Genomic DNA, 26118 nt, shown 5'->3' with positions numbered 1-26118 from the left:
CAACAACTGTTGTCTTGTTGCACTGGTCCATGGCAAGACAACCCATCACCTTTATATCCAGGACAGTTGCTGAAAAAGCAAGTGAAAGTATGAAAATGACAAAGTGTTGTTGTTTTTTTAGATGTGTTTGTGTGTGAAAAACTTTGCTTTACATTACCTGCTTTACCATTTCCTACATAACAGAACTCATCATCACTGCAGTTTGTCTTAGTAGTGTAGCACAGATCCCAGAATCCAAGATCACATCGAAAGCACTCCAGTGTTTGCCCTGTTAGCAAAAACAAAATAAATGTTGTGATATTAGCTTCTAAGTAATAGGTCCATATAACGGCACAAAAAAAAATAAATAAATTAAATAAATAATAAAAAAAAAGTATATATCCATAGTTTTCCATACAAAAAAGTCCTTCAGGAACCCTGTAGGATTGTTTTTCTCTGTGCAGGGATCTTGCAGGAATCCTGCAGGGCTGAACAAAAATCCTACAGGAGAGATTCCATTCCTACAGGAGTCCTAGGTTTGTCAAATAACCCGTTATAAAATTGCCTAGCATCCTACAGGAATTTAGGATTTAGTATACACCTTGAGAAAAACTTGTGTAAAGTTGTCCTGCACAAACCATTCTCATTTCTGCAGGACAGACTATTTTCAGTAGGACTGCACTTGTTCTGCAGGAGTCACATCTGCAAGACTATAGCTGAGTTCAGAATTGCATACTACCAGAGACTATTTAGCAGAGATGGGCCACTTCATTTAAATGAATGGGAGAAATTGGAATGCCCAACCACGATGCTCTAGTGCCCAACAGTCAACGGATGTAGATAGGAAGTCCCGCCTTACAGCTGAAAGAGCCAATCACCTTTTAGATACAGACATCACCTGTCAATCAACTCGAGAACTCGCATGCGCATTAGCTGTAAAAGCAGAGAAAATGAGTTAAAGAAGCACAATTCATGATTCCAGTACTGTCAGATTTTTTTGCTGATTTGAAATATGTTCTTTGATCATAATCTTGACCTACCATTTTTGAGATTTCGTTGTTCCCCTATTTCAAATAGAAAGGAGCTGCACTGGCATGACTGGAAATAGTCTCCTGGAAGCGTTCCAAAGATGGCCAACAGTGGATTGACTTGCTTGAAAGACTGTAGCGGTGTCCCAAACGGCACACTATGCACTCTTAAAACATACTATGCACTCAGCCATGTAGTGTATGAATTTTCAAAGTGTAGTATCATCCCAAATGGAACACTTAACGTTTTTTTACTACACGGAAGCGTTTGCCATTTAACAGCTGATGGAAGTTACGTTTCAAGCGCAGGTGATGTGTTGCCACTAGCTTTAGCAGGTTAGCCAACATCAGTTCAACACTCGTATATTAAACATACATATTCACACAGCTTGGGATGATGGTAAAACATTCAACTCACATTTGAAAGGTGCTGTATCCACGGAAACATCGCCAGCTGCTACATTCTTCATTATTTACAAATGTTTTGTCAGACCAGCAGGGCAGCCAGGTAACTCCGCCCCTTCTGCTATCTACAGAAAGTTGCGTGCGCTGAGTGCATGAAGTGTCCAACATTCCACACTCTGTTTTGACGGTTGAAAAAGTGTATCATCCGGGTACTTGAAGTACACTTCTTTCACTGCGTTTTCAGTCTAAACGTACTACTCACACTACAAAGTGGCGTAGAATAGTGCAGAAGTGTGCGGTTTGGGACGCACCTGGGAACACTGGTGCAGGCTGGCCACACATTGCCTATCAGGAAAACTACTCTATAAAAAGTGTGAGTGTGTGTGTGTGTGTGTGTGTGTGTGTGTGTGTGTGTGTGGTGTGGGTGGGTGGGGGGGTTCATTTAACCTATTTAAAAAATAAAAAGGTACCATCCCCCCCCCAACTCAAAAATAGTATTTAACTGAACCACTAAATCAACCTGAATACATTAGTTCACACCAACAAAACTCATTTTAAAGGGATAGTTCAACCAAAAATGAAAATTCTCTCATCATTTACTCACCCTCATGCCATCCCAGATGTGTATGACTTTCTTTTTTCTACAGAACACAAATAAAGATTTTTAGAATATCTCAGCTCTGTTGGTCCTTGCAATAAGTGAATGGTGGTCAGCACTTTAAAGCTCCAAAAAGCACAGACAATTGTAGTAAAAGTAATACAACCCCAGTGGTTAAATTAATGTCGATCACTTTGGGTGAGAAACAAGAAACATATTTAAGTCCTTTTCACTATAATTGTTTACTTCGGCTTTTGACGCAGCTTTTCATTGAATTAATTTAGCAGACTGCAGATTAATTTTTATTTTTATTTCTTTTATAATGAAATCATAAAGGAGGGGAACAAGGGCACCTTTAATATTTTAATATAAAACAGTTTGCAGAGCCTGAAATGTGCACAATTTTAATAATGCGGGAAATTCCCGCACACTTTTATTCACTTTACAGTGCAGCAGCAAATTAGTCTCTATATTAGTAAACCAGTAGATCCAGATGAACAAATCAAATCAAACTTGTTTTTGTATCAAACTGTAATTCAAGAAGTCAGCAGTGTCAGAAGTGTAAGTGCAAACAGTGAGGAAGTGCTTTGTCGCATTGATACTGAATTAAAGAGGTTACAGATGTATAAACCTTTCTAAACCTGTTAATTCGACATGCAAATTGCGTTATACCACGTCTCTGTAAGCCAGGGCTGTTTCTAGGCATAGCCGAACTAGGCGGTCGCCTAGGGTGCCAATTGCTGGGAGGACGCCAAAGAGGAGGAGCAGACACTGTTCAGAATTGATGTCCAGCAACTCCATGGAGGTTTCTAAGAGCTTCATTTTGGGAAATATTCAATGACAAACACCAGCTTCGATTAAAGTTGTTATGTTGCACATAAATCACGTTAATTTATTTTTACACTGTAAAACGTTACACATGCAATTGTTAGCAAAATTAGCTACTTCTACCCGTCCAGAAGGTTTGCTAAACTGTCCTGTGAAAGTATCAAGACTACAGGAGCCCCAGAACATCCCTTTAGTAGTCCTATACCACATGACAACACCTATGATAGTCCAGTAGAATTCCTGTACGAGTATAACACAAGTAGGTTTCCTATATGGGAGTCCTGCATGATTTATTTTGTAAGGGTTGCATTCAGGAATCTACGCCCCTGAATGCAACCCTTACCAAAAAAGTAATGCAGGAATCATGATTCTAACTAATCAAAACAGGCAAGTACAACGCCCCCAATATTTATCCCATGATCAATGGAAATATGTAAATGCCTCACGTATGAAAGCTAATAGCACCCTTGCCATGTGTAAATTTCGCAATACTACCAACACACTCTGGGCCACATGTAAAATTACATGTGGCCTATGACAATGAAGAATAGTATATTGCTTTGGAAACATTTTAGTAGAAACAATAGAGCAGCGCTACTCAACATGTGGCCCTCGAGCGATCTTTTGCGGCCCGTGTTATGATATCATCATCAGAAATATATGTATAAGCAGCCTATCAAATCTGTATGAATTGTGAGGTGTCCCTTTTCATTAGGATTTACGTTAGTTCTCTACATTGCTGAATTACATTAGAGAGGGAATTCAACTGCAAGAGAATGTCACAAATAAATAAATAAAAACAACAGGCTGAAATCTTATCACTTATTTATGAGAGCAGCGGTCGGTCTGCGCGTGTTTTCATACACAGCACATGTACACGGTCTGTCAGTCAAACATGCACGCTCATAATCTAACTTGAGTTACTCAACACAGCACAAATCTGTCTAGCCTCTTGAATAGCTCATAAGAGATATGTACTCATGGTGTTTGTTAGCTGACAATCACAGTGACAACAGAACTGATCTATATCAGAAAATCGAGCTGTTACACCCCATATGTTTAAAATAATTACTAAAAGGGATAGTTGACCCAAAAATTACAATTCATATCATTTACTCACCATCATGCCATCCCAGAAGATTTTAAAATAAAGAAAATAAAGATTTTGAGAAGAATATTTCAGCTCTAGAGGTCCTCACAATGCAAGTGAACAGAAGCCAGAACTTTGAGGCCCCTGACCTTTCCGAAGTAGAAATGCTTTATTGCAGGGCTATATATATATATAAAATAATAATAAATCATAATTTGTCTTATGTGTATATGTTAATTCATGGGATAAGTTAGTTTTTAGGAGTTTGTCTTCTGAAGACAAATTATGATTTATTTATTATTATTATTTTATATCAGCTCAGATCAATATTTAAGTCCTTTTTTACTATAAATCTCCACTTTCACTTACAGACATGAAAGTGGAGATTTATAGTTAAAAAGGACTTCAATATTGATCTGTTTCTCATCCACACAGACCACACCTATTATATCACTTCTGAAGATATGGATTTAACCACTGGAGACTTACGGATTATTATTATTTTTATTTTTATTTGTTTGGTGCCTTTATGTGCATTTTTGGTGCTTCAGTGTTATGGCTTCTGTTCACTTGCATTGTGAGGACCTCCAGAGCTGAAATATTCTTCTAAAAATCTTTATTTTCTTTAAGTTGAATAGCCCTGCAATGAAACATTTCTATGGATCAGACAAACTAGGCAGCTAATTCTCAAATGTCAGAGGATATTAATGACTTACCTGAACAAAACAAAGACATAAACATCACACAGGCAATCAAAATATTCCCTTTCATGTTTGTTTTTGAAGTGAAGTAAAAAATAACAGCAATGGTATGTGAATGCAAGCTCTTGTGCTGGTTATGGCCTGTACAAACCACCAAACAGACAGTCTATCCAATCATGTATGACAGTAGGGATTGGTTTGCATGATGCATGCTAAGGTGTGAGTGGGATAAAGGCATTATCTCATTAACCATGTATAAGAAGCAGCTGTTTAGCTCGTGGAGCATGTGAAAATCATAGTAAATGAACCACATGCACATACACATGCTTGAGCCACGCAAAATAATTTGCTTAACCACAACTCGCAGCAAATGTTTTAGTGATCAAACTTTATAGGTTGTCAACTGTATGCGTTTTAAATAACTTGTGTGCACTTTTAAAAATACGACACGTTAAAAGAGAGAATGACAAATGAACTGAATTCATTTATAGACCTTTTTCACTGATTATTCCTGGAAGTAATCAAGGTACTGATGATGTCATGTTCGCCTCTCGCAGACAGAGGGCGCTGTTTCTCGCGTTCACAAACACACGGAAGTGGCCGATGGGGGTGCTGAAAGTGCTCGTAATTTTATCCTCTTTGATGAGGGTTAACAGCGCACTGCACCGTTCCTCTAGCCGTTTCCGCGGGATCATGACAACCTGTAACGATGGAATAGCGACCTCTCGTTTGTTCTCGGACCACATTTGATTCATCCACCTCCAGTTTCACCCCGCTTTGAAAAAATGGATCAGGAGTTTGAGAACATCGATTCATCTGGACTGTGGCAAAACCTTTATAATGTAAGTCATGCGGATGTTTTTCAATGCTTGGATCCTAGGATAAATGCTAGGGGCACCTGTATTTGTACTTTTTTTTTTTTTTTTTTTTTTTTTTTTAAATCTTGGTAGGTTTGCGGTTTATATCTGGTAAAATTAGACTGGAAAGGCTGATAGTCCTTAGTCAAGTCCTCGGCCCGTGATAGGGAATGGGTAAAAGTTATGTGTGACTGCGCATGCGCGTAATACCAAGAAATACGGTTCACTTTATCTTGCTGTCAGCAGCTAAATCTAAAATAATCTGCCTTCGCGGATCATTTCGGCTCAATAAACCTGTTTATGAGGGCAGTTATTTCACAGGTGCATTCAAATAAGCTACGTGGATGTATATTTTTAGTCTTTTAAACCAGCAACATGAAGCCTGTTTTTAGTGAACCATACAGCCATGTGTCAAAATAACTTGTGTACACTGAGTAATTTCCAGAAGTGCACGAGTGGTCATGTCAAAGTGCGGTGCATTAGAGCAGCACGGGGCTTCCTGTGAACACGTGGGCTGCGTCTCAACACCTAGCGAGCATCCTACCTAGTCAGCATTTTGGAGCGCGTGCAGCATTTGAGGCATCATAGGTGCGTTTCAAGTCATTGGACTGCGATGTACTACATACATTTAGATTTTGTCGTGTTTTGTGCGGATTCCAAACGGGTCACTAGTGCTCCAATTGCTGTCTAGGTAGGCAGCTCACTAGGTTTTGAGACACAGGCAGCCATGCACTGATATGGTTTCTGAGAACTGACGAGCACTTCCCAAGAACTGAAGAACCGAGGCTGTCAGTTCTCTATAACTCAGCCAGATACCCAACCCCCTTTGATTCGGCTGTATATATTTAATTCTCTGGGTTTTATGGTCTTATTCATTTGCATTTGTACAGTCCAATCCATGAATTACACCAAGTGCCATCTGTTAAAAAAATATTATTAACTATTTCATAAAGTGCTATACAGGCTTTGCAGTATGACCACCATACTGTATGTGTATATTATAATACTTAAGTGTATGTGTTTGTGTGTTTTTCTCCTTTTTTAGAAGGGCTCTGAGGTTTTCACACTGATGTTTGTTGTTTTGTAATCTCTTTCTAGGAAATCCGTAACCAGTCTCAGGAGTGTCCCTACAAAGTGGCCAAGTTCCCAGAAAATCGCAATAGGAATAGATATAGAGACGTCAGTCCCTGTAAGTTTCTTCCATGTAAACTGTGGCTTTTTTTTTTAACCATTTTAAACATTGTCACAAATTTTGTAACCTTCCCCTTAATAGATCCACGTGAAGCTTTCTTTTTTTTTTTTTTTTTTTTTGCTGTAAGCTTTAGCTTGAATCAATTGAATTTCACACAAGTACAGTATATGCCAAGATATCGGTTTCAGCTCTCTTCAATAACCTGCATTTTTGTGTTAAGATGATCACAGTCGAGTGAGATTAGAAAATTCAGAGAATGACTACATAAATGCGAGCTTAATAACCATGGAGGAGGCCCAGAGAAGGTACATACTGACACAGGTATGACAGAAATGGAAAAAGTAAGCCCACTGTTTGCATTTTTCTGACTTGCATTCATGTCTCACGTGTCCCAAATACACATTTACATGCAGATTGAATGAATGAACATATTAACGAATAGTTTTTTTTTATTTTCACGTTCCCCTGTTTTTATAGAAATACTTATCTTTATCATCATGAAACTGAAGTCTGGGTTCCTTGGCAGCCTTTTGTAGGACACATAAGAATGCCTCATGATGGGGGGCCTGGGTAGCTCAGCGAGTATTGACGCTGACTACCACCCCTGGAGTCACAAGTTCGAATCCAGGGTGTGCAGAGTGACTCCAGCCAGGTCTCCTAAGCAACCAAATTGGCCCAGTTGCTAGGGAGGGTAGAGTCACATGGGGTAACCTCCTCATGGTAGCGATTAGTGGTTCTCGTTCTCAATGGGGCACGTGGTAAATTGTGCAGATTGACAGTCTCAGAAACGGAGGCAACTGAGACTTGTCCTCTGCCACCTGGATTGAGATGAGTAACCACACCACCACGAGGACCTACTGAGTAATAGGGAATTGGGCATTCCAAATTGGGGAGAAAAGGAGATTAAAAAAAAGAATGCCTCATGACTGTAATTGATTGTAGATGTATAGATCTTCATTTGTTTTGTATTGTCCAGCTTGCTGAAATTGTTAGTCTTGGATGTTTAGTAATGTAATAGCAGGTATTTTTCCTTTTCTGCAGGGCCCTTTGAGGAACACTTGTGGTCATTTCTGGCTAATGATTTGGGAACAGTGTTCCAAAGCAGTTATTATGCTTAACAGAATTATAGAGAAAGGCTCGGTGGGTGATTGCAGCTGACATTTTGCTCTTTTACTACTTCAACTTTAAACAGCTTTCTAATTTGTGAAAAACTTAAAGGGATAGTTCACCCCAAAATCATTTACTCACCCTCATGTCATCTCAGATGAGTATGATTTACTTTCTTCTGCTGAACACAAACGAAGATTTTTAGAAGAATATTTCAGCTCCTTGAAGGTCCAAAAAGCACACAAATGCAGCATAAAAGTAATCCATAAATCTTCAGTGGTTAAATCTGTATCTTCAGAAGTGATATGATAGGTGTGGATGAGAAACAGATTTAATATTTAAGCCAGTTCTGTAAAGAATTGGTGTTCTGCAGAAGAAAGATAGCCAAACACATCTGGGATGACATGAGGGTGAGTAAATGATGAGAGAATTTTCATATTTGGGTGAACTATCCCTTTAATACTAGTGTGTTTGATGGTTGAATGACTTCATGTATGCCTAAAAATTTGCTATACATATCTTTAAGAATGCATATTTAAACATGGGTTGGTACATGTTGGTAATACATCCAAGAAATGTAGTAATCTTTAGCAGCTCTTCTCTGACCAGTTTGTTTGTTGGTCAGCATAATGCATGTTTAAAGCACAGTGGCAGATATGGTTTGTCTCTGCATCAGGAGTGCTTCTTGAAGATTTATTAATAATGTTTTGATTTTTGCTCAAGTTATTTATTGTTATGTAATAAAAGTCTGTTCAATCTTTAATTTATCATATTAAAACAGAAAAGCACTTCAATAAGCATCTTAAAGGGATAGTTCACCCAAATATGAGAATTCTGATTTACTCACCCTCATGCCATCCCAGATGTGTATGACTTTCTTTCTTCTGCTGAACACAAACTAAGATTTTTAGAAGAATATCTCAGATCTGTTGGTCCTTACAATGCAAGTGAATGGTGATCAGCACTTTAAAGCTCCAGAAAGCACAGACAATCATAGTAAAAGTAATCCATAGACTCCAGTGGTTAAATCTATATCTTCAGAAGCAAAATGGTAGATGTGGGTGAGAGAAAGATCAATATTTAAGTCCTGTGTTCCTATCAATCTCCACTTTCACATTCTTCTTTTGTTTTTGTCAATTTGTATTCTTCGTGCATATCGCCACCTACTGTACAGGGAGGAGAATTTATAATAAAGGTCTGAAATGTTGACCTATTTCTCACCCACACTTATCACTTCTGAAGAAATTGATTTAACCGCTGGAGTCTTATAGATTATTTTTATGCTTCCTTTATGTGCTTTTTGGAGCTTGAAAGGTCTGGTCACCATTCACTTGCATTGTATGGACCTACAGAGCTGAAATATTCTTCTAAAAATCTTCTTCTGCAAAAGAAAGAAAATCATACACATCTGGGATGGCATGAGGGTGAGTAAATGATGAGAGACTTTTCATTCTTGGGTGAACTATTCCTTTAAGTAGTAAAAATCTTGGATTTCTTGAAAAATCATGGAACTTTAAAAGGAAGGTTATAATCCTGTATTTTGTATTGTGGCCAATTACTGAAAGTAATTATCAAGCGACCTGGTATTTCTATTTAGTCTTGTGAATGCAAAGTAATGTATTGAACAGGCATTGAAGGGGATTTGTGTAGGCTTGCCTAAATAGAGCAAAATACACAAGAAATTGTTCTAACAATATTCATTTTGAAATGCAAAAGAAAAAACAGGGGTTATATTGTATTGCTGTTTTTGCTCATTCTGAACAGGAGAAGTGTGCACAATACTGGCCATCAGAGGAGGAGCAAGACATAGATTTCAGTGACACTGGGTTTGTGGTAATTCTTGTGTCTGAGGACGTCACACCGAATTACACAATAAGGCTACTAGAACTTCAAAATAGCAAGGTGAATGAGAATCTGCAGTAGTACTTCTGTTTTGGAATTCCTTATTTTTCATTATTTTATGATGTTAGTCCACTTTAGTCTGCTGTGTTTTAAACGATTAAAAGAGTAAATATTATAGTATGTTTCACTTTAGTTGTATCTATTCAGACAGGAGAAACCAGAGAGATCTACCATTTTCATTACACAACATGGCCTGATTTTGGTGTACCAGAGTCACCAGCATCATTCCTCGACTTCCTGTTTAAGGTTCGAGAGTCTGGCTCTTTGGGCCATGAGAACGGGCCTGCTGTGGTCCACTGCAGCGCAGGAATAGGTCGATCGGGGACTTTTTCATTGGTTGACACATGCCTTGTCTTGGTAAGACTACATAGCTACAGAATACTTAATAAGCTTCTAAAGGTTAAACAGTACATAATCTTTTATTACATTGGACGTACTTTTGTATAAGACAGTCTAATAATTACCATACACAAGCAGTTAGGAACATGGGTTTAAAGTTTGTAGTTATCAGGTATAATATGACATGTTCAGAAGAACTGACTGTGCTGTGCCCTTTTCTATTTGTAGATGGACAAGAGAAAAGACCCTTTGTCTGTGGACATTCAGAAGGTTTTGTTAGATATGAGAGCTTATCGAATGGGCCTTATCCAAACTCCAGATCAGCTTCGGTTCTCATATATGGCAGTCATGGAGGGTGCAAAGAACATCTTGGGAGACTCTACGCTACAGGTATTGAACATAGTGCAATTGCAGTATGACATTTCATTTCACAGGGTTTCCGTGGGTCTTAAAAAGGTCTTAAAAAGTCTTAATTTGCCCTTCCGCAAATTAAGGGCTTAAAAAGGTCTTGAATCGGAGCAACAAGTCTTAAATTCATAAGGTCATGGCATTCAATGTTGTACGAGGGATTGTTTTCCCGTTGTGTTTATGTAGGGTGACCAGATGTCCCGTTTTTAAGAGGTGCGTTCCGGTGTCCCGACAATTCTCTGAACAATGTAATTATGTCCCGGTTTCAGCTGGTAGGCTCACTGATTTTTTTTCTAATGACATTTAATATGCTAATTTCCCTTCTCGCTATTGTCTTTGGTATCGTTTGCAGAGAAGAGATTTTAATGCATCGCACGTTGTTTTGATGATGCTTTCATTCTAGTCTTTCAGTAAATCAGCTGAAATGTATCTGGTTACCATGGCAATGACGTCATGCGCTTGGCGCTCTTGCTCTTTGTCGTCCTGTCAGTCAGCGCAAGTAGAAATGTACCAATAAAAAATTAGTTTTCAACAACGTGTTGAAAGAAGCCGATCCATTTCTTTGTGCAACATGTGAATATGTAAGCGAGTATTTTTCTGTCACTGTTAATGTTAATTTCCCCAAGAGCACGGAGGGAAATCAGACAGTGTCACATTCAGACAGTTACACTGCACTTTTTACATGGTACAAACACTTATACACTACCGGTCAAAAGTTTTGAAACACTTGACTGAAATGTGTCTCATGATCTTAAAAATATTTTGATCTGAAGGTGTATGCTTAAATGTTTGAAATTACTTTTGTAGACAAAAATATAATTGTGCCACCATATTAATTTATTTCATTATAAAACTAAAATTTAATAAAAAGTTTTTGAAATTGATGACTTGGACAAAATAATAAAGAAAAGCAGCCAGTAAGGGAACTCCTTCAATATGGTTTAAAAAGCATCCCAAAGTGATACCTCAAGAAGTAGGTTGAGAAAATGTCAAGAGTACATTTCTGCAAATTCTAGGCAAAGGGTGACTACTTTGAAGATGCTAAAATATAACACAGTTTTGATTTATTTTGGATTTTGTTTAGTCACAACTAAATAGTTCCATTTATGTTATTCCATAGTTGGATGACTCTAATATAATTCTAAAATGTGAAAAAAAAATAAAATAAAATACTTTTGACCGGTAGTGTATGTTGAGATGTGTGGCTTGCATTTTGAATTTTAGGTTACAATGCTGTGAATTGTGTTAAAATGTGTACCTGACATTACAAGTCATTTTATAATTACATATGCAATATGACATCATATGATAGAATAGGCTACATGGAATTTGTACATTAAAAAAAGCTAAAATGTGGTTAAATCGTGAAAAAACTAAATCTAAAATAAAATATTAATTTTCACAAACTATATAGTCTATACAGTTACAGTAAGTGCAGAAGTTTGCATACCACTTTTTTTTTTAAGTCTTCCACACCCCTTTCATAATGTATACAAATAGCCTATAAGAGATAACATATATTTTTTATGTAGTACTGCCTGTCAAAAGCTACATAACACAAAATGTACTCTTATTTACATAAATCATCCTGTTCAAAAGTTTGCACCCCTTGGTGCTTCATGTGTTTCCTTCTTGAGCATCAATAATTGTTTGCACCTTTTGTAATAGTTGTGTATGAGTCCCTCAATTGTCCCAAGTGTGAAAAGCTGGATCTCATCATATAGCTGCTGAAGAACTAGGAAGAAGATGCTGAGAACCCAAATAATTGTACAGTAGTTGGGGGAGGGCGTTCATGCATTCTGACGAGACGATCATTCTGCGAATGAGACGGCCCTGAAGGCCCAAGCACCTCTCATAAAATGACAAATCAGTGGGTGCTGGCCCATATTGCCAGAGTCGATGCCCACATGACATGCTGAAATGGCAGCCAAACAGACTTTGACCATAGAATAGGCTCTACCCTTATCTAAAAGGTTTTGCAGAGAGCACAATACATCTGTCACCGAACATATGTATGGAACAACATGTCTGTCCCCACACCATCGTTCAAATACTCCTCGTTTGAGATCATATAATGAACGCATTGAGGCTGCCCTCGTGCTCTGAATCGTTTCAATCACTCTCGGGGGCAAACTGGTGTTTAAATTCAGCCTCTCATGGGCTAGGCCCAGAGAGCCAATTTATGAGGCGAGGGATGGAAGATTTCCCCGCACGTTTGAGAGAGAAGATCTCTGCGCAGCAGTAGAGGCCAGGGGTGGTTGTAAAGCAGTTGCGCTATCTCTGCCATCCACAGACTCCCTGACCAGTTCGGAGCTATTAAAATAAGAGAATGACCGAACTCCCTCATTTGAGGGTGAAGCCTCCATTCTTCGTACAGAGGATTCCCTCTGGACAGCAAATACGCTCCCCTGTTCATTATGCCCGGAACATGCGTTGCTCGCAATGACAACAGGTTCGCGTTGCTCCACACAATCCGTTTCTCTGCCAAGCTGTGAAGCTGGTGCGAGCGACCTCACCCATGCCGATTTATATAGGCTATATATAGGCTATCACCGTTGTGTTGTCCGTCTGAACAGCGGGAGGACCCTGATCCCCGTCGCTCACTAGTGGTGCGACAACGCCCTCTTGTGGCGAAGAGAGGGAATGTGGCTCTGAACTGAGGGTCATTTTCATGGTTTTTTGTTTTATTTTTGTGTCTGTTTTTCTTTTCACACAACCCTGCGATCTCAGCACTCTGCCTGGATGCCCCAGATAATTTTTTATTTGAAACATACCATGAATGCTTGTGTGAACTATCTCCTTCGCCCTCAGAACGTACCCCGCGGGTGGAGGGAGGAGAACATTTGCGGGGGGCAACTGAGGAACGTGTGTTATCGTGCCACACACTTGGGAATGAAACTGAACCATCTGTTTTGAACACAAGAAAACATCCAACTTCCAGCGTCTGTCTCCATTTCCCTACGGGAGGGAGATAGTCGCTGATCACGAGAGGTCCGGACAGAGAAACCCGTGGTGCTGTCTCCGTGCCCCTTCTCGAGGCGAATAAATACCTCAGGTCGCCCCGACTCGCCCGTCTCTTCTTATGCCCCTGGAGGTTAGAAGGGCGTTGTCTCGCAGTGGCCGCTGCAAAAGATGGCTTTGAATGACCCTTTTTGGGTTGCTGCGCTGCATTTCCCGGTTGCTGGAGAGGCGTAGGGTGTGGAGGCTGTAAGTCAGGCTGTCCTCCCTTTCCAGAGGGCCTGAAAGCAGTCCGACTTGGCTGATAAGGACGAGCCGGCGGCTTATGTTGGAGACATTCCTCAAAGGCCTCTCCCTCCTTTCTCCTCAGGTCGCACTGCTGATGCATAGCCGTAATGATGGCGCTGAACATGGCCTTCGGATCTAGGCGGTATCCAAAAATTCAAATTTCTCTTTGTCAGAGAGCCATGACAAGTTCAGCCATTGGGCTCTCTCACCTACCACCGCCAAACCCATGCTTCTCCTGCTGCTTTGAACCGTGCTGAGACGTATGCAAGTTCAAGTCTGCGATAACGCAGATCTCCTCCCAGAGATTGTAGTTGGGAGATCCGGAGTCAAGCTGTCATCCCATCTCCTCTAACAGCTCGGCCTGATAAGCCGTCAAGAGGGACGTTGCGTTAAGGGCTCGAACTGCAAGTGCTGAAAACTTGTATATCTTCTGGAAGACAGAGGCTGTGAAGCGCTCCATCTTCCCTGGCAATGCGGCCCCCGTGGAGGAGAAAACCACTCGACGGCCCGGGTGCAGGTGATTAGCAACCAATAATTCCTCCGGGGGGGTTTGAGACATCGAGCCTCGAGAACCCTTTGACCGGCACTCGGTGATAAAAAAGGCTTGTCCCAATATCGCCTCATTTCCGTCACACAGGCCGGGACAGCTGGGAGGAATTGCTTCACTGGAGGGAGGCGAGACGGGAGCCTCTTGCCATTGTACAAGTCCCCTCCCATACCCACTGGCTGTGATGGCCTGTTGATCGAGAGCTTAGCCGCAGCCCTGCAACAGACCTCAAATCCAACTCGGACTGAACCGGAGATGGAGAGCACTCTTCCTGCGTGCTCGCCGGCTGGGACTGATCCATGGGCAAAATGGAATCTTCTTTGTCATCCTCATCCTCCTCAAGGATGTCAGACAATTCCTCATCCCCATTGTCATCTTTCTCTCTCACCAATATGTCCTTGAACAGCGGGGTAAGGACTGGAGACAGATTGTCCATTTCGCTCCATGACGGGGCCTGCAGATGCTCCGCTGACTCTTCTCTGGCCTGAGAAGAAAGACGCAGGTCCTTTTTGCCCACGACTGCGACCCTCAACCTTCTCTTCCGAACCTTGGTCAAGAAGGATGAACAATGGGGGCAACCCTCCAGGCTGGACAATGAGGCCTGAGCGTGTTTAGCCCCCAGGCACGAGATGCAATGCGGATGAGAATCTTTTGCAGAGATCCACGTGTCGCATGCACATAAGTGGGGAGGGTGGCCTTTCCCACCTGAACTCTCTCGCTCTTTGGTTGCCATACTTCTGCAGTCATGAATAACTCTCTTATTTTCCTTCTATTTGAAGTGTAGTGAGTGCCGCAAAAAGTTGGAAAAACACTGAAAAGTGCCGAGAGTACAATAGCAGCGATAATCTTGCCGTGACGCATTAGTTCACTCTGCTATACAAATAATTGCCATTCCACAAACTCGCAGAAAAAGATTTATTGCGTTTGGACATTACCAGTGGCTTCGTCGTCAAACTGTTGATCAATAAATCTTAGTGCGTCTGCAGAGGGCTGCTTCCAAAAAATCTTCCACGGGGAAGAGAGTGAAAAAGAGGCAGCAACAGGTAGCTGTGGTTTATATTAGGGAGGTGGGACTCCTTAAAAGCTGCAGCGATTGGTCTGTCAATCTTGACAGACGTTGTGTCATTGGAGCTTCTGCAATCGGTCACGTCTGGGACGTTCCCTTAGTGAGATACTGAACGAGTGTTAGAAAGAGAACAAAATGCAATTTTTATGATCCTTCATTTAAAAAAACAAACTCCGAAAATGCCCCCCCCACCCCCACACACAAACACACACAAGTGTCCTGTTCTGAGACTTTAAAAATCTGGTCACCCTGTTTAAGTTATTTTAGAGTGAAGACTAGGCCTAATTCCGGCGCCACATGCCTTACATTATATCGCTAAGTATTCATTGAACAGTATACAGTACAGGTGGCAGTATGTGCTGCTTCATCTGTCAATAAGTGACACAGCAGTGTCGTAGAGGAATATAGCTGATACAATGGGTCTGATCAGAAGGTAAATGCTATTTCCACATTCTGGTGGTTGGGAGCAGAGGTATTCAAGCATTAATATATTTTTTTGTAAAATGAGTTAAAAAGTAATGGAGATCTATTGAAAGTTGCATTTTTAAACTTTGAAGTGTTGCTATAAATATGACTTTGTGTGCTCCCTAGACATTTACATTTAGAGAACATATTGAGGTATTGTGTTCCCTTCAACTGATTCCTTAAATTTTCCTTCGTTGGTCATAAAAAGGTCTTAAAGTCATAAAATTTAGCTTCATAAAACCTGCAGAAACCCTGATTTCAAGAATGTGTTTGAGTGATTAGTGTTTACATTACCTTTAAAGTAACGCATTGCATGTACAGTACATGCATTATACAGTATTGTGTTTCTACTAAAAAATTAACTGAATACATTACATTTTTACCTTTTATGAAAAGTGAACTGTTACTTTTGCGTGACTTTACCTCACTTGCAGCAGTTTTCTTTTTAATTCAAAGTTCTTGTTCCACTGTCTGTAGTCCTGTCTAGACATTGTGCTGCTGCTTGCAGTGTAGACCGCTTTGTTGATGATTAGCTATCATTTATTCTTGCCTACAATATAGTTGTAATATCATGCGGTTTTATTTTAGTCATATTTATTGTCTTTAATGAAAATGTCTTTTTATATTTATTCAGTATTTTGTGCCATTTATAGTGTATAATGTATACAATTATTCAATTATTAAAATGGCGTACATTTATAATTTTTATATTCAACTAAACTAAAAACTTTAAGTTGCCGATCATGTGCAAAATGACTGAGAGACATGTCAAACATTAACTGACCAAACATTTTTAAAAGTGTATTCATTATTTAAGCATGTATCAAACAAATTAAAGATTTATCAATATAAACAGATTGAAATAACTGTCCCGAAAATGCATGCTCCTGAATAGCATATGAATAATATAGTATACTGAAGTACAGTATTATTTACTTTTTAGGTTGCAAATTATTTATGCTTTAGTGATTTATTCTGTGTTTTAGACGGTTTAGGATATTGCATGCAGTAGTGTGTTTTCATTCGCTTCATTGTCTCTGGAGACCTAAGTTGTAATATGTTTATGTTGTGGATATAGCTGATTTTTTTATTTATATATATATATATATAAAATATATATACAGTTGTGCTCAAAAGTTTGCATACCCTGCAGTTTGGCCTTGTTACAGACACACAAGGTGACACACACTGGTTTAAATGGCAATTAAAGGTTAATTTCCCACACCTGTGGCTTTTTAAATTACAATTAGTGTCTGTGTATAAATAGTCAAATGAGTTTGTTGAGCTCTCACGTGCATGCACTGAGCAGGCTAGATGCTGAGCCATGGGGAGCAGAAAAGAACTGTCAAATGACCTGTGTAACAAGGTAATGGAACTTCATAAAGATGGAAAAGGATATAAAAAGATATCCAAACCCTTGAAAATGCCAGTCAGTACTGTTCAATCACTTATTAAGAAGTAGAAAATTCTGGGATCTCTTGATACCAAGCCAAGGTCAGGTAGACCAAGAAAGATTTCAGCCACAACTGCCAGAAGAATTGTTCGGGATACAAAGAAAAACCCACAGGCAACCTCAGGAGAAATACAGGCTGCTCTGGAAAAAGACTGTGTGGTTGTTTCAAGGAGCACAATACGACGATACTTGAACAATAATGAGCTACATTGTTGAGTTGCCAGAAAAAAGCCTTTACTGCGCCAATGCCACAAAAAAAGCCTGGTTACAATATGCCCGACAACACCTTGACACAGCTTCTGGCACACTGTAATTTGGAGTGACGAGACCAAAATAGAGCTTTATGGTCACAACCATAAGCGCTATGTTTGGAGAGGGGTCAATGAGGCCTATAGTGAAAAGAATACTATCCCCACTGTGAAGCATGGTGGTGGCTCACTGATGTTTTGGGGGTGTGTGAGCTCTAAAAGCATGGGGAATCTTGTGAAAATTGATGGCAAGATGAATGCAGCATGTTATCAGAAAATACTGGCAGACAATTTGCATTCTTCTGCACGAAAGCTGCGCATGGGACGCTCTTGGACTTTCCAGCACGACAATGACCCTAAGCATAAGGCCAAGTTGACCCTCCAGTGGTTACAGCAGATAAAGGTGAAGGTTCTGGAGTGGCCATCACACTCTCCTGACCTTAATATCATCAAGCCACTCTGGGGAGATCTCAAATGTACGGTTCATGCAAAATGACCAAAGACTTTGCATGACCTGGAGGCATTTTGCCAAGATGAATGGGCAGTTATACCACCTGCAAGAATTTGGGGCCTCATAGACAACTATTACAAAAGACTGAACGCTGTCATTGATGCTAAAGGGGGCAATACACAGTATTAAGAACTAAGGGTATGCAGACTTTTGAACAGGGGTAATTTCATTTTTTTCTTTGTTGCCATGTTTTGTTTTATGATTTTGCCATTCTGTTATAACCTACAATTGAATATGAATCCCATAAGAAATAAAAGAAATGTGTTTTGCCTGCTCACTAATTTTTTCTTTAAAAATGGTACATATATTACCAATTCTCCAAGGGTATGCAAACTTTTGAGCACAACTGTATTTATATATATATATATATATAATATATATATACACACACTGGCAGCCAAAATTTGGAATAATGTACAGATTTTGCTGTTTCGGAAGGCAATTGGTACTTTAATACAGTATGCAATAGACTGGCATGTCTTAAGGGCAATATTAGGTCAAAAATGGCAAAAAAGAAACAACTTTCTCTAGAAACTCATCAGTCAATCATTTTTCTGAGGAATGAAGGCTATACAGTGCTTGAAATTGTAGGAAATCTTCAGTTTTTTGGCAAAGGTGTACACTACAGTCTCCAAAGACAAAGGACAACTGGCTCTAACAAGGACAGAAAGAGATGTGGAAGGCCAGATGTACAACTAAACAAGAGGATAAGTACATCAGAGTCTCTAGTTTGAGAAATAGATGCCTCACATGTCTTCAGCTGACAGCTTCATTGAATTCTACCCGCTCAACACCAGTTTCATGTACAACAGTAAAGAGAAGACTCAGGGGTGCAGGCCTTATGGGAAGAATTGCAAAGAAAAAGCCACTTTTGAAACCGAAAATCAAAAAGAAAAGGTTGGAGTGGGCAAAGAAACAGACATTGGACAACAGATAATTGGAAAAGAGTGTTATGGATCTTAACCCCATTGAGCTTTTGTGGGATCAGCAAGACTGTAAGGTGCGTGAGAAGTGCCCAACAAGACAGCCACATCTATGGCAAGTGCAACAGAAAACGTGTGGTGAAATGTCACCTGAGTATCTGGACAAACTGACAGCTGGAATGCCAAGGATCTGCAAAGCTGTCATTGCTGCACGTGGGGGATTTTTTGATGAGAAACCTTTGAAGTAGTTTAAGAAGTTCTGAACATTTTTTTCAAATTGTACTAGTAATTTGTCACGTTATTAATGTCCTGAATATACATTGTGATCAGTTGAATGCCACTTTGGTGAATAAAAGTACCAGTTTCTTTCCTTAAGAGCAAAATCTGTACATTATTCCAAACTTTTGGTCGCCTGTGTGTGTGTGTGTGTGTGTGTGTGTGTGTGTGTCTAATATATATATATATATATATATATATAAAGATGACCTACAGTTATATTTGTCGTTGAATCCCAATGATCTGTTTAGTTTAAATGTTCTTCAAGAGTGTATAATATATAAAAAATTGGATGGCATGTTATTTTCTGCAGTTAAATTCAGATAAAACAGAGGTTGTCATAATCAGTCATGGTTTTAAAAAGAATAAGTTTGAGTCAGCACTTAATCAAGTGGTCTCGCATATTCAGCATGTGGTGAGAAATTTGGCCATTTATTCTGACACAAATTTAAATTTGAATATCACGTCAGAAAGATAGTTCAGTCTTGTTTTGATCAGTAAAGGAACATTTCCAAGGTGAGACAGGTTTTGATTTTTAGGGATACAGAGAAGCTTATTCTTCCTTTTATTTCATCTCACCTAGATTATTGTAATGCACTGTTTTCAACTTTAAATCAATGCACTTTAGCACGGCTGCATACAGTGCAAAATGCTGCAGATAGACTTTTGACATGAACTAGGTCTTTTAATCATGTTCCTCCATTTTAGGGTTAATTTTAAGATTTTATTTATTACATATAAGGCATTACATGGGTTGGTGCCAGGTTATTTAGCAGAACTTTTAAGACCTCTTTGATCATCTTGTCATGAACTGTTGGCTGTTCCAAGATCCAGATACAAAACAAAAAATGAAATGGTGTTTATAGTAAAGGCCCCACAATTATGAAACAGCCTGCCCTGGGATATTAGATCTGCTGAATCTGTGTCTGTTTTTAAGTCTCATTTAAAAACTCATTTGTATAAACTTGCTTTTACTACTTTGTAATTTCTTTTTACCTATGTTTTACTCAGTGTTTTGATTTTATTTTGTGAAGCACTTTGTGCTAAATTGCTAAAAGGTGCTATATAAATAGTTATATACAGTATATATTTTGTGTGTGTGTGTATATATATATATATATATATATATATATATATATATATATATATATATATATATATATATATATATATACATACATACACCGGTGTGTATACACACACACACACACACACACACACAGAAACACAGTATTTGGACACACAAAATATTAAACAATGTGACATTTATTGTAAAGAAAGATAGCATGAGCACACCTTTAATGCAAAATATTTCACAAAAATAAGTTTCTTAGGTTTTAAATTATAAACAATAGATGTACTGTTCAAAATGAATTTTTGGACACTTTCCGTTTGTCAAATGTTAGTGGAACATGTCCATAGTTAACCACTTCATATGTACCGTCACACATATGTGCCGACACAAGCTGCACTGGTCAAGTGCCTGCAGTTTATATTTGCTCAAACAGTTCTCATACAGTTTTTAAACCACAGAATAAGTTTATATTATATATGTACATCACCAAAGTACCACAATAAAAAGTTTATAGCTCTTATACGCACAGTCAATACATCAAACGCTATCTTCCTCCGATGCGTGCTGCCATTTGTTTACATTAGTAGCGGTTATCATTCGTCAAACAAACAGCTACTCAGAGTCTTTTCAAGCACATAATATGTTTATTTTATGTAAAGAATTGTCACCAAAGTACCATAACAGTTCACAGCTTGTATATGCACAGCAGTCATATCTAAACGCAATCTTTCCATGCACCCAGCCACGTCTACTTATTAGGGGCAGATGCAGTTTTCATTCACAGCAACTCGAACAATATTTTCAGGCATATAATGCATTTGTTTTTTGAAAGAGACATCCAAACTATCACAAAAGCACCATGATAACAGTTTAAAACTCGTATACTCACAGATGCTGATCAAGCACGATTATCTGAGCACACAGCCAAGTCAGGTTTACATTAGCACTTGTCTCGCACACACACACACACACACATACACACATACAATGTCTGAGATGTCAAACAGTGCATATAGGCAATAATACAGTACAATAATAAAAAAAATACTCATCTACACTCTGCCCCCCTCTACCTGCTGTGCCGTTTCACGTGCAAAAATAACTCACTCCAGGGGGTACTGCAGAGGAATTTAGACCCTACTCATGAAAAGGTTAATTTGATGACCTATGCCTGTGGTTACTCTGCTTGGACACTTATGTGAATTTGAGGGGAACAGACTTCATACATCCACTTAATATCACTGCCACCACTGTTGGTTAAAAGTCATTGCAAAAATGGCTAACAACAGTGAATTAAGTTCAGAGAAAAGGTCCAGCATCATTTGTTTGCTCAAAAAAAGCCACTATTCACCAGATCAAAAAATAAATAAATCAATCTTCCATCCTCCATAGTTTGATATATTTAAAAAAAGTTGAAAGATGAAGGTCTTGTAAAGACAGCCGGCAAATTGAACAGGATAATTGTGAGTAAGAGAAATGGACAAGAAACAAAGGCAAGGATTGCCTCAGACATTTAGGAATTACCAGATACAACTTAGTTCACTGACCATTTGTAGAGAGGTAGTGAAATATGGCAAAAATCATTCAGTAGCTTAAAGAATAAGAAAGTCAGGATGAAATTCGCTGAAGAACATGCTCAGAAAGACAGCAGCTTCTGGAGAACACTTATTTTCAGTCTAAATTCTAAATTTAACCTGCATGGATCTGATGGCAGAGTATTTGTTTAGAGAAAGGCAAAGGAAGAATTCCAGCCACAATGCATTAAGGGCACTGTAAAGCACAGAGGTGGGAATGTCAAAGTCTCTGGCTGTTTCTCTTACAGTGGTGTCGGTAAGCTTCTGTTCAGTGATAGAAACATGAACCCTAAAGTGAACAGGCGAATTCTGGGTGCAATCTTGCAGAAATCAACAAATAAATAAAGACAGTATGGGATCTTTCAACAGGATAACAATCCGAATCCTACCAGCCACCTGCTGAAAAAATATTTTGCAAAAAAGAAAATTAAGGTCCTAGAATTGCCCTCCCAGAGCCTTGACCTAAACCTTATTTAGCACCCATGAGTTGAAATCTCGATGAAAATGTCAGATTGTCAGTGCTCTAATGTTGATAAACGTAACCCTCCTATTGCGTTCGGGTCATTTTTGATCCAGGAGAGGAAGATAATCATTTTTAAATACCACATAATTTTTAGTACAGGAACCAAACTTTGTGACTTTGTTAAGACTACCAAAATACACACAAGAATTATTATTATTATTATTTATTTATTTATTTTTTTACATCTTTTCCATTCGCAGGTCAGTTTTGACCCAGGCATCAATTGTGGCTTTACACATAATATTATGTAGATTTTGTTTTTGTACATCTAATAATTAGATATTAGGTTTATTATATATCTTGGTGTAAATTAGCTCTGAAAAACTACTTTTGTTTTGTTCCCAATCATGGCACCTGTATCTGAGTAAAATTTTGTGTTGATATGACAAAGTAATCAAAAATGATAGAATTACAAAAAATATTTATCCTAGTGTCCAAAATCCTTTCCAAACAAATAAAACATAAAAACTAATTACACATGTAAATACAACAATGACTAAAGATATGCTCTCTTTCCAAAGCATGCAGCATGAGTAACGAAATCTCATTCAGTTCCATTCTGTAATTAGACTGAATTATCCACTCTGCCCATATTTGGATGACTTCCACCTCTGGTTGCAACGATCTGAATCTAATATGATTGGTTTAGCATTCCATGACGCTGGACAATGTACTACATCATATCCGATGAAGTCATCTGATCCAGGAAAGCAAACGTGTTTTTAGCCAGATTATGTGCTGTGCACGTTGTACTTCGTGTGGATTATATAATAATCTATGCGTCCGATTACACTGTGTGAAAACGTGGTTTATAAGCAACAACTGTTTACATGTAACATGCCAAAAATATGTACTTAGCTAGTACTCGCTATGTTTTTGTCTGAGTAAAGCAAATAGGGTGGTTGTATTCTACTCTTTAAGAGCTTTCCAACGACATATGATGCATGACTATTTTATTAGTTTAATGTTTTTACAGATTACAATAATATAGTATGTACAGTGCAAAATTATTAATAATATTTCCAAAAAATGGAACACTTCTGATTTGTCAGCAAATTTCAAAGCACTTGTTCAGTTTTAGTTATAATGCCTACATGCATTGTAAAGTACATCATCTAAGCTTTAAAACGATACCTATTTTGTGTTGGTCAAGACTGTAGTTTTTGATAATATTTTGATAATTTTTTCTCGACGGGCCCACTGGCTTAAAGAGTTAATTGTATCACATTGTAAAGTAAGGGGCAGGCATGGGAAAAGGGTGGCAGAGGACAGTCTCTGTGTTCTAATGTTATAATTATTATGTTTTATGGACTGTATATATCGCGGTGAGAGAGTGCTATGCAGCGCATCCGTTTGAATTGACTAGCGCCTTTTGAGATGTTATTTACAACAATTTTTAAGAAAACATTTTTTCTCATGAATTTGAATTTGTTTTTTTTTGTTTTTTTATTTAGACAAGTCATAAGAAAAAAGATACAAACTTTCTTAAGAAGTTTATTTCGGGAATACAAAATGTTCTTTTTTTCCCTTAAGTTAGAAATTAAGAAGAAAACAATAGTTAAGAAGAACGTTCTGTGAATTAGGCCCCAGAATCCTTAATGGCTCTTTATATTGAATCATAACTTTTTCTTTGTCTAAAATGTTTTACATTTTTAAAATCTAATCTCTTACTATCCCCCTTTTTGAATGAAAGCAGAAGTGGTCTAAAGAACAGCAGGAGCCAGTGGCTGATTTGGGTTCATCTCCTCAGAGCCCCATCATGAGTTCAGACAAGCTGAATGGACAGTTCGACTCTTGTATGAAGCCACAGGATCTGGGAAGTGAAGGAGACAGGATACAGTCACCAAAGGAAGAGCAGCTTACAGAGTTAAAAACAGGAAGGTAAGAGATGCACCTAAGAGAATGAAAGAGGAAAGAATAAGAAAATAAAATAAAGGAAATGTTTTGTCTTGAAAACTGATAGCTCAGTGTAAAAGAGAAGGTTTTTATCTGTTGTTCTAGGTGTAGTTCTGTCATCCATGATTATCACAGCAGTGTTACACTGTATTGCAAAAAAAAGTCAGTTAAAAAATGCTATTGTTACATGAGAATGGTAAGTGACCATCAGGGTGAATGATGGGAACAAGATTGTTGAAATCTAAAAAAGAAAATCAAAAGACCTGCTGAAATTACATTATAATTTAAGAAATCTAATTCATAGTGTAGCTTATCCCAGAAAAATATCTTAAAATGCACTTTTTTTGAAAGAAACAACCTTGTGTATGTTTGTGGTTTTAATTTATTCTAGCCTACGCAAGCGAAACCGCGAGGAGCGGATAGCCAGCACGGCACAAAAGGTGCAGCAAATGAAGCTGAAACTGAGCGATTCGGAGAAGAAGAGAGAGAACTGGCTGTTCTGGAGACCCATTCTCCTAAATGTCGGCGCTGGTGCAGCTCTAGCACTAGGACTGTGCATGTGCTGGGCTTTTCTGTCCCAGTAATGCCATTTTACCACACAGATTCCTCTTTTTGTCTTTTATTTTGTCCAGGGACCCAAATTATGGTACTCCTAAAAGTAGGTGCTTGGATGTTTTTAGATAAGTGACAGAATGTAGAATGATTGTGTTTACAAGCATTTATACTCTGACATTCTACATGTTTTATTGAATGTTTGTGTAATAAGTGGTTATTACATTGTAATGAATGCTGTAGTTACTTTGTAACTACTATTGTAATTCCATCTTGGTATAAGTTCTCGAGGCCTAAAAACATACCGTACAGTATTTTGTTTAAATTTATCTGCAAAGCAATTTTCAATATAGATGTTATTCCCTACGAGTTCACCGGTCCAAATTGTTCCGCATAGATATTCATGGGGTCACTCATTTGTTTCAATTGGTCAGAACCCAGTGAGGTTCCGTACATGGTCTTTACATGCACATCTCAGGATCTGCTAGTAATAAACTGACTGTAGACTCAGCCAAATGTAATAAGTGGTCTGGTTTCCACTTTGAAAACTGTACATAGTAAACTCTTTCACTAAACAAGTAATATTGCTGTTTACTTGCATTATTTTCTCAAGGATTGTGTGCTCATGCCCTTGTGTGATTCTCTGGTTTCACAAGGTCATTTGTGCTCATGAAATGGTATCTTGCATTTTATCGATGCATGTGGGAAAAACTGATGTATGACCGCAAATAAATGCAGATTATGATAGACTGCACATGGTGCATGTTTACAGGTGGCTCGATTTCCCACACAGCTTGCCTCAGTGCATTGCCAGTCCTATCATGTTTAATTTTAAGAAAATGGATACTAAACAATTCTTGTGATTTTATTTTTGTCTCTGAGGGTCAAAGTTTGTTCCTAGTCACATTACTTCACACAGTAGGATTTAATTGTGGGTTTAATGCCAATTATTTAGCAGAATCAATGTGAGTCAAATTAGATGTCTCTTCCCGCCACGGTTCCAGGAATTGATCCAATATTTCCAGAACTGGCTAATGGTGGAGTGGTAATTTCATTCCATCTAGCCAAGTGACCAACCGGGAAAGACAGATCCTTTTTCCTCTCAGCAGCCTGTTGTACTGAGTATGGGAAAAGATCTTACTGGATCAAAGCACTACAGAAGGGATGGCCTCTTATTAGCCAATAAATAGGTTTTATTTTTACATAAGAGTAAATTGTTCCCAACATTGCAGAGTTGTGTGTATGGCTGTTTCACTGGTGTATTGTCACATTTTATTGAAATTTAATTTAAATCTGGGTTGGGCATTTATATATATATATATATATATA

At 38.5% G+C, this 26118-nt stretch overlaps 1 protein-coding gene across 4 annotated transcripts; it reads left to right on the top strand.

Moving 5' to 3' along the window:
* The first annotated feature begins 5224 nt into the window (after positions 1–5224).
* Positions 5225–26116, top strand: ptpn2a (protein tyrosine phosphatase non-receptor type 2a). Of its 4 annotated transcripts, none has more exons than XM_051721362.1 (9): positions 5225–5471; positions 6585–6675; positions 6899–6999; positions 7720–7818; positions 9550–9687; positions 9835–10044; positions 10255–10416; positions 24038–24222; positions 24629–26116. In XM_051721362.1, exons 1-9 carry the CDS (start codon positions 5415–5417, stop codon positions 24819–24821), a joined length of 1236 nt encoding a protein of 411 aa, XP_051577322.1. In that variant the 5' UTR covers positions 5225–5414; the 3' UTR covers positions 24822–26116. The 4 variants fall into 4 exon arrangements, with proteins under 4 accessions (XP_051577322.1, XP_051577321.1, XP_051577323.1 ...); XM_051721361.1 differs by having other exon boundaries at positions 24035–24222; XM_051721363.1 differs by lacking the exon at positions 7720–7818 and having other exon boundaries at positions 24035–24222.
* The last annotated feature ends 2 nt before the right edge of the window (positions 26117–26118 follow it).

Source organism: Myxocyprinus asiaticus, chromosome 16, assembly GCF_019703515.2.
Source record: "Myxocyprinus asiaticus isolate MX2 ecotype Aquarium Trade chromosome 16, UBuf_Myxa_2, whole genome shotgun sequence".
NCBI lineage: Eukaryota > Metazoa > Chordata > Actinopteri > Cypriniformes > Catostomidae > Myxocyprinus > Myxocyprinus asiaticus.
Note: the sequence above shows the minus strand (reverse complement) of the source record. Positions and strands in the feature narration are given on the sequence as shown.